At 37.1% G+C, this 8,248-nt stretch overlaps 2 protein-coding genes across 2 annotated transcripts; both read left to right on the top strand.

Annotated features, from left to right (window-relative positions):
- Positions 1–691: 691 nt before the first annotated feature.
- LOC111365579 (nifU-like protein 4, mitochondrial) lies at positions 692–5,973 on the top strand. Its single transcript, XM_022986136.1, has 3 exons — positions 692–1,019; positions 1,237–1,398; positions 5,294–5,973. Exons 1-3 carry the CDS (start codon positions 803–805, stop codon positions 5,755–5,757), a joined length of 843 nt encoding a protein of 280 aa, XP_022841904.1. The 5' UTR covers positions 692–802; the 3' UTR covers positions 5,758–5,973.
- An 826-nt stretch (positions 5,974–6,799) lies between these two features.
- On the top strand, positions 6,800–8,001 carry LOC111365584 (zinc finger A20 and AN1 domain-containing stress-associated protein 6-like). The gene has a single exon (XM_022986137.1). The coding sequence runs from the start codon at positions 7,094–7,096 to the stop codon at positions 7,535–7,537; it is 444 nt and encodes a 147-aa protein (XP_022841905.1). The 5' UTR covers positions 6,800–7,093; the 3' UTR covers positions 7,538–8,001.
- Positions 8,002–8,248: the final 247 nt, after the last annotated feature.

Here is an 8,248-nt window from a genome sequence, read left to right as displayed (position 1 = left end):
CACCTCCACCTCCACCTCCACCTCCACCACACCAAAACCCCCACCAGATTTTCCCATTACAGACGAGAATATGGCTCTACACAGCGGCTCCGACTACGTATCTCAAATTGAGAAGAACGAAATCACCCAAAAAAACCAAACTCCCTCCCCAAATTTTCTCTTCTACCAGCGACCAAAAAACCCCAAAACAGTCTCCAAATTTTTCTTCGTAGCGACAAGTGCAACGTTGGGCAACGACAGATGGCAACGTTGTGTTACTTCTTCTGGTGGTGGCACCTCGTCTCGATCATCTCCTGGCGGGATGGTTAAATGAGGGACAACGGGAAAATAGATAGAGTGAGACGAGAGAGAAAAGGTAGATTGTAGAGAGAGAAACTTTAGCCCTGATTTAATCGGTTGGGGATTTATTATATTGATACCTGATTTTTGAATGATGAAATTTCAGCCCTGATTTTTGAATTGTGGTATTTAAATCCCTAGTATTATGTAATTTCCACATACTATTTTCAGGTGTGAAGCTCACTGAGTGCATGTGCGCACATTTAGGCTTTGCCAGCCTCAATTGTAGGGAGGGCCTGCTCTCTTCGGCCAACGAATTTGTATGAAGCTTTAATTTCTTGACCCAAAAGAAATATGAGCCCAAATATTCTTTTACATGTACAGCCCATAAGCCCACCTATTATATTCCCCCGTCTGCCGTTGACAGTTCTACCACAAAATTCCCAAATCAACTCGGAAACAAGGAAGAACGGAGAAATCCCTCTTCTAACAGTTTGCAAAAACCTTGAGACAAAGGCGGACAATGAAAAATATAGGAAAGCTGGTGTATAGAGCTATCCGCTTCAGCAATAATAACAATATACTATTACCAAATCCCTACAAATTAAATGGCTCTGCGCGAGGATTGTGTGTATATCTTGTATCCCATCGACCACCTTTTGCTTCTTCTTCAAGCAATCATCCCGATTTAGCCTCGTTGAAATCTTCTTTACGCCCCTTTCAATGGAATCATTTCCAAGGTTAGTTTCCTCAATTTCGACTCTTTTTTGTTCTGGTAACATCTACATTTTGTTGTTAAAAATCTTTGGAGTTTGTGAGTTTATGAGGATATTATTCTGATATTAGTTTGATGAGATTCAAGCTATTTAATTATACTAGTTATGTGAGGGGAAGGGGAAATGAGATTGGTTTTTGTTGTAGTTGTTTTGATTGCAGTTTATTGTTTGCTGTGGACAGGGCAGAGAAGGACCATGTTTATCCAGACGCAATCAACTCCTAATCCCTCATCACTTATGTTTTATCCTGGAAAGCCTGTTATGGAGGCGGGGAGCGCGGATTTTCCAAATGCACGTTCTGCCATGAATTCTCCACTGGCGAAATCCCTCTTCGGAATTGATGGTAAGCATTACCTTTAGCCCAATTCTATGAACTTCTCGTTGATGTGATTTTGGGATTCTGTCATCATTCCTAATTTAATATAATTTTTATTTTTTAATTTTTTTGTGAATCTGACTTTTGTGAAACTTGGTAGTACGAAAGTTATTAGCTTAACTCTTGCGACTTCCATGTTGAATTGAATATCATAATCCCTGAATCTTCTTTTCATTTTTCTTGAAGGATTTTCTTAGCTAGTGGTTTACAGAATTTCACACTAACTGTATTGGTTGTCAAAGTAGGTTGATTTCTATGAACATATTTGGGTAACTGGAAGATTGGAAGTATTTTTGCAATTTTCAAAAAAGACTAGAACTTAAGATAGTCCTAATTTATATTAGACATGTGAGAATGTTTGTATTTGAATTCTAGTCAAGCCTGCTTGATATCATTTTCTGTCAATCAGTTTTTTCCTTATATCATGTATGCAAACAGGCTTCAGAGTGTGCCAGATTTGATGATGTAGGTCCGTCAATGCTCAAATCAGAAGCTGTCGGTAGGAAAATAATATGGAATGACAAGAGCTGTAGTATGGGTTTGCTTATATCCTCCTGGATAAGCTGTTGAGTGAATATGGTTATTAGTTGGGAGTTTAATACCACCTTATTTGATTTTTACCCTGTTGAGTTTATTGGTTCCTGATAGAGGGAAAGAGTGTCGATTATTTAGAAAAGTGTGCTATTTGGTAGAGATCAGTTAACCAGCTTTGTTTAGGCATGTAATGGATCGTAGGCCCAGAAGAGATGCCCTCACTTTAAAATGTGATGAGAAAGGTCCAAGAAACTAACACCAGACAACATCAAAGTCACTTCTAATGAATTTACAACCCACCAAATAGTCTCTTGCGAGATTGACCACCCAGTTTCTCTTCATGATGAATCCACTAATTGACATGGCAAAGTGGGATAAATCGAGACGTTGGTCTCTAACTAGAAAAGTGAATGCTTGAGCATATATATTGCACAACCTAGTAAGAGCAAAAAGTAGTTCTACTCTATAGTCTCTACTCTTTAATTAACCATGTGAAAAGATGGAGGGAAAAATTGAACTTTGAAGAATTATCTCAAAGCAAGGCTGTTTAACATTGGATTCGATTGTCATAACTAAATGTTTAGTATGGTTTTCTTTATTTCTTCATCAATATACCATGAGCTGGGAGGAATTCATTTTCTTGGGCATGTGTAAGTACTTGTTGGCACTTGCCCCATCAAACGTATATCTTTGGCAAATAAACCATTTGCCTCCATAAGATTTCTTAATTATTCAGTCTGATAAATGCAACTGGTGATAGGCTGCTAGCTGCTGGGTTGCTATGTGCATTCATATGACCTCATTAAGCTTTTAATTAGCTAAGCATCTGAATGCCTAACTTTTCTGTTACCAACAGCAAGTTGCTGTTCCCTTGGCTGCATTTAGAGTGCGGTATAGGAACCTTGAAGTTTTAATTACAATTATTGCTTATGAATTTGAATTTAATTTCATTTGATCCAAATTCAATGGAGCACAGTTCATTGCCACTGAGAAAACTTTGTGTATTCTACTATCTCATTGGAGAAAGGTATACGCACGAAGCCTCCAATGTGTTGAAGAGCAATGTGATCTCCTTTGACCCGCATATGCAGATATTTGCTATAGTAAAGTTCTTGGAAGAAATCATTTAGGAATTTGAAGTCAGACAAAAGGAAAGAAACACCTAGTAGAGGCACATAGGCTCTGTAACATACTACTGGTTATGGATCATCTGAGGAAGGGTATTTTGCGGGAGGGTGTGGTGATACTGAGCAGTAAATTCCTCTGTTACAAACTCTGATATATTAGGGTTTGGGAAACTTTATTATTTGAAAACTGAAAAGATTGGAGGTTTACTTTCTTATTTAGACTTTTCCTTTTCTATAAATCAATAGTTACTTAATCATAGGTGATCATCCACCAGAATTATGGCCTGATTAGCTTGCTTAATTGTTAAATTCTAGGTGAATTGTGCACCTGCATGTATTTTTTAATGTAGAAACCAAAGAGGTTCAATGACTTGCATCTTCCGAAAATTGTAATGCGTGTGTTGCTTTTTCTAGGCTTGAACTATAGCCCCTTAGTCCAATGAATTTGAGTGTATTTTCTGATCTCTACCTACTATCCGCTGAAAATAATAAATTGCTCAGCCTGTTACTGGAATCTATTTCTGCCTGTGACTGGAATCTATTTCTGGCCTTTGCATCTTGCTGAGTTTAATTCTGCAATTCAGTCTGACTATGAGTACTTGAACAGTTAAAGCTCGTAGTAACATCAGGTTCTCAATATGTGGTTGCTTGATGGCATTCCAGAGATTGCATTGGATAGGGTCGTCAACCTTGGTTTAAATAGAGTTTTTGACAGTTAGCACCAAAGTACTGTTAGCGATCAGAGCATGTGTGAATCGAAAAATGTTATAGGAGGCACCTGTTTATGCAGCATTTGTTGGCTGTTCCATTTAACGCATCATTTGTTGCTTATATAAGCTTCTCAACTCTCACCCTAATTAAAAACTAGTAGATCGTCTTAAAAAGTCCTATCATTTTATTGTTTCTGTATTGGATATTATCGATTCTACACTATAACTTAGCATTACTTGGACTTATGGACCTTTAAAGATTGTCAAAGGTGTACAAGTATGTTCCCAACAATCTCACCCCAGCCTCTTCATTGGCATTGCATCGAGTATGCAAATAGATTACAGTGATTTGGAGTCACATGGAAGATAGGCTTAATGTGTGTGTAATCCATGTTTCAAATAAGATGGAAATTGTGCTGTTTTGTAAGTAGAATTTTAGAGCCTTGCAACAACTAGGGTATACGACTGTCTTTTAGAAGCTTTCTGTATGATGGCCACACTATTATATATCTTATGGCATAATAGTGATTAGGGTATCTCGTGAATGATTATATTCAATTTCTTAGTTATTCTTTTTATATTAGTTTGTATTCAAGCAGAGGTATTTACTTGGACATCCCAATTTCTTGCGCTGAAACCAAGAAAGAGAATGAATTCTAGGTCTCCTATTGTCATTCACAACGGATTTTGGTGGGCACTATAATTTATTCTCATGATGAAATTGATTATCTTGGAGGATGTTTTTGTCTGTATCAGTTAAAAGAGTTGGGTAGGTTTTAACGTATTCTCAAGGCAGTTCATGTTTTCCAAATCATGCCTTTATGCCGCTGTGATGAAATAAGGATCTCTACTTTTTTGATGTATGGCATACTCCTGTCTTTTTTGGTATGTTTCGAAGATCAAACAAAGACATTAGAGCAGATAAGAGAATTATTTTACTTGACTTTGTATACTTGGTTTAATGCAGTGGTTAAAAATCCTGTTGTAGGGTTGCCTAACTTCATGTTGTTCCTTTCATGCCTAAAGTGATTGTATTCCGTGTACTCTCTTTTAAGGAATAAAATTCTCTGATTACCTATAAAAAAAAAAAAAAAAAATTGCAATTGATAGGTAAAACTTGTCGTTGGCATCTAGATGTTTATTATCAACTATTGTTTTGGAAAATCAAAGTTAGATGGTGTTGCTTGTAAAAGAAAATGTGGGAAAAAGAATATTTTTGAGAAAAAGCTGTTTTGTTAAGTGGCTTCGATTCCTGAACTTAAATGTGTGACTTGTGCTTTACTTCTTTGGTTGTGATCTCATTTTCGTAATATATGTATTTCTATGCATCTTTCTCAACTTCAGCTGATCCCACGAGCCTGTGAAGTTTCCATTTCTTGGAAGTAATCTTGTGATTGTACTAAATGATACTCAACCTTTCATTTTAGTTTCCCCCTTTCCCATGTCAAGAATCCATTTAAATTGCTCTGATGCAATTCTCTATCAATGCAGGAATTACTAGGGTTTTCTTCGGATCAGATTTTGTAACTGTGACTAAGTCGGAAGACACTTCATGGGATTTTCTGAAACCTGAAATCTTTGCAGCAATAATGGATTTTTATTCCTCGGGGCAGCCATTATTCCTGGATTCAAACACTGCAGCTTCCATGGACACAGCCATCCATGAGGATGATTCAGAGACTGTTGCAATGATCAAAGAACTGTTGGAGACTCGTATCCGTCCAGCTGTACAAGATGATGGTGGGGACATCGAGTATCGAGAATTCAATCCAGACACGGGAATAGTTAAACTAAGGATGCAAGGAGCATGCAGTGGCTGCCCTAGCTCGTCCGTTACTCTGAAATCTGGCATCGAGAACATGCTAATGCATTATGTACCCGAAGTAAAAGGTGTGGAGCAGGAATTTGATGCTGAAGATGAGAATCCATCGTTGATTGGAGCGGCTCACGAGTAATTGAAATCTAGCTCATGTCTCGAAATTTTATGTTGATAAAGGGGATATTTTATTACATATATCTCTTGGTCAAAAGTGATAAATGTTGAGCCTTTATTTGGCTTTATTGTAAGTCCGTTAAGTAGGGTCTTAGGGTCATGTCTTAAAACTTGCGTTCTAATTTGGATTTTGGTAATAAAAATAAATTATGAGGGAAGTAAATGTATAGTAACTCTATATATTCTCTTTTATTTCAACGCTGTATTCTATATACGATTAGAGTACTCCACGAGCTTCGTCCTTAGCCCAGAAAAGTCATCGCTCACTTGATTGAACTCAGTAGATCACAAATTCATTTCAGGTTTCGGGCATATTCGATCTTTTCCCTTTCAACACTGGTATGTGAAATTTATTAAAGAATTGCATGATTGGTCCCCAGCTTGTGGCTAGAATAAAAACTCAACTTTTTTGAAACTTTGCCCATCTATGTAAAATTTTATCTGTGATGTGATATTAATTGATCTGTCATTACAAATTCTATATTTAAGTTGTAGTCGAATAAAGCCACTTGTACACTTGTTTAATACATCATTGTGTGCATCATCCAAGTTGGTAACGTGTGATTGATGGAAAGTCTCATTTCTTTTCTTTTATTTTTTAAAATTGTCAAATTGGAACTTGACACGTGGCGAAGTGTATACAAAATTATATGCTATGATGTACATAAAGCATTGTTCATTGTAGTCATATACATAAACAGTATTGTATAAGATGAATAATATCCTGGAAGGTAGGAGCTCTATTGGAAGACAAGGTGCAAAGATGGGAAACGACTTGCTTGACACTTTGGCAGATCAGTTGGGGGGCACTTGAGCACTGATTAGTTTGGGGCACAATCTGCGGTTTAATCTGTCTGCAATTTAAGGGGCCAAGGTGTAGATTTCAGGATTTAGTCATTGTAAGGTGGATACCTGGATATCAACCAAAAAAAAAAAATGTTATTCTTATTTTAAATTTTTATTGTGTAATATAATTTTAGCCATTAACCTTGAGACGGTGATTTCGTGTCCTTGAAGAAATCCGAAAGCAGACACCTGCCGTCTCCTTAGCGTAGCTTCAACGCATTGCTATGAAACCTCACACCCTATTCCAATAAATTTCCTCAAATTCAAGTCACCAATTTCCAAACCCAATTTCTACCCCTTTCTTCTCTGCACCACCAAACTTGTTCTTTTCATTCTGTTTCTGCTTTCATTTACATATTTCACATTATTTGTGGGATTGATCGATCGATTGATATTTTGTGAAATTTGTATCAATCAGTCATATTATTGTTTTGGTTTTTGATTGGATTGTGATGGCGGAGGAACAAAAATGGCAAGAGCCTGTCGGAGGACATCAACTGTGTGCAAATAATTGTGGCTCTTTTGGTAGCCCTACAACGCTTAATCTGTGTTCAAAGTGCTATAGAGATTATTGCGTCAAGGAAGAGGAAATGAGAGAGGCCAAAATCGCCATGGAAAAAACACTCAATCAATCGAAATCCTCCTCATTTTCTCGTCCAGAATCTGTTAACTCAATAATTAATCCACCGCTGCAGCAGACTAAACCTAATAGGTGTGCAACTTGCCGGAAGCGCGTGGGACTGACGGGATTCAAGTGCAGGTGTGAGGTCATGTTATGTGAATCCCATAGGTATCCTGAACAACATGATTGTACGTTTGATTACAAGCAGTTCGGGAGGGACGCCATTGCCAAGGCCAACCTTGTAGTCAAGGCCGAGAAGCTTGACAAGATCTGAACCGTTATTATGAATGTCGGGATCCTACGGCCGATTGACATCTATATGGATGACGTAGAATGATATCTATGTAGCTCATGTAAAACTAAGTAATAATAGAATTCATAACATTTCTTAAATAAAAAAAAAAAAAAAAAAAAGGTTGAACTCCAATTTTGAGGGTCTTTATCGTCCCATCCCTAGAATTTTGTGAGGGAGATAAATCGCGGTATGTGTCCCAACGGGTCAGGGAATAAGAATTACTTGTACACTGCGTCTACAATAAGTCTAATTTCATGTCTCAAGAATCGAATCCTCACACTGCGACTGCCAACAAGGCGTGAGATAACATCACTCATATCTTTTGCACCACTAGGTTATGCCTCAAGAAACAATACATTACATTTCTTAATGAGATAGTAGCTGGTTTAAGTAGAGTTGAGACTAATTTTTAATTTTCTGAGCAACTATATCCCATTAATTCCTTACTTTACTCTTAATTGAAAGAAAATTCAAAACTTTCGTGCATTTTATGATTTTGAACAAAAATAGTAAGTGTTCGTTGACATTCGACTGTAACGAATCCTGAGATTTGAAGTTAAGAAGCCGTAGCTCAAACATATATTAGGTCGAAACTTGTTAAAACAACATTAGTTATGGACAAGTAATTCTCAAATATGGAAGGATGAATCTATCAACACTGGTCTAATTTTCCTTCGAAACAGTGGTTCC

The sequence above is a fragment of the Olea europaea genome, chromosome 2, assembly GCF_002742605.1.
Source record: "Olea europaea var. sylvestris chromosome 2, O_europaea_v1, whole genome shotgun sequence".
Lineage (NCBI taxonomy): Eukaryota > Viridiplantae > Streptophyta > Magnoliopsida > Lamiales > Oleaceae > Olea > Olea europaea.
Note: the sequence above shows the minus strand (reverse complement) of the source record. Positions and strands in the feature narration are given on the sequence as shown.

What these genes read in the sequence shown, in the direction of transcription:
- LOC111365579 (XM_022986136.1), top strand. Translation starts at nt 803, where the DNA reads ATGAAAAATATAGGAAAGCTGGTGTATAGAGCTATCCGCTTCAGCAAT. An exon ending in TCAATGGAATCATTTCCAAG is followed by an intron (nt 1,020 to 1,236) that starts GTTAGTTTCCTC and finishes TGCTGTGGACAG; the next exon opens with GGCAGAGAAGGACCATGTTT. An exon ending in ATCCCTCTTCGGAATTGATG is followed by an intron (nt 1,399 to 5,293) that starts GTAAGCATTACC and finishes CTATCAATGCAG; the next exon opens with GAATTACTAGGGTTTTCTTC.
- LOC111365584 (XM_022986137.1), top strand. Translation starts at nt 7,094, where the DNA reads ATGGCGGAGGAACAAAAATGGCAAGAGCCTGTCGGAGGACATCAACTG.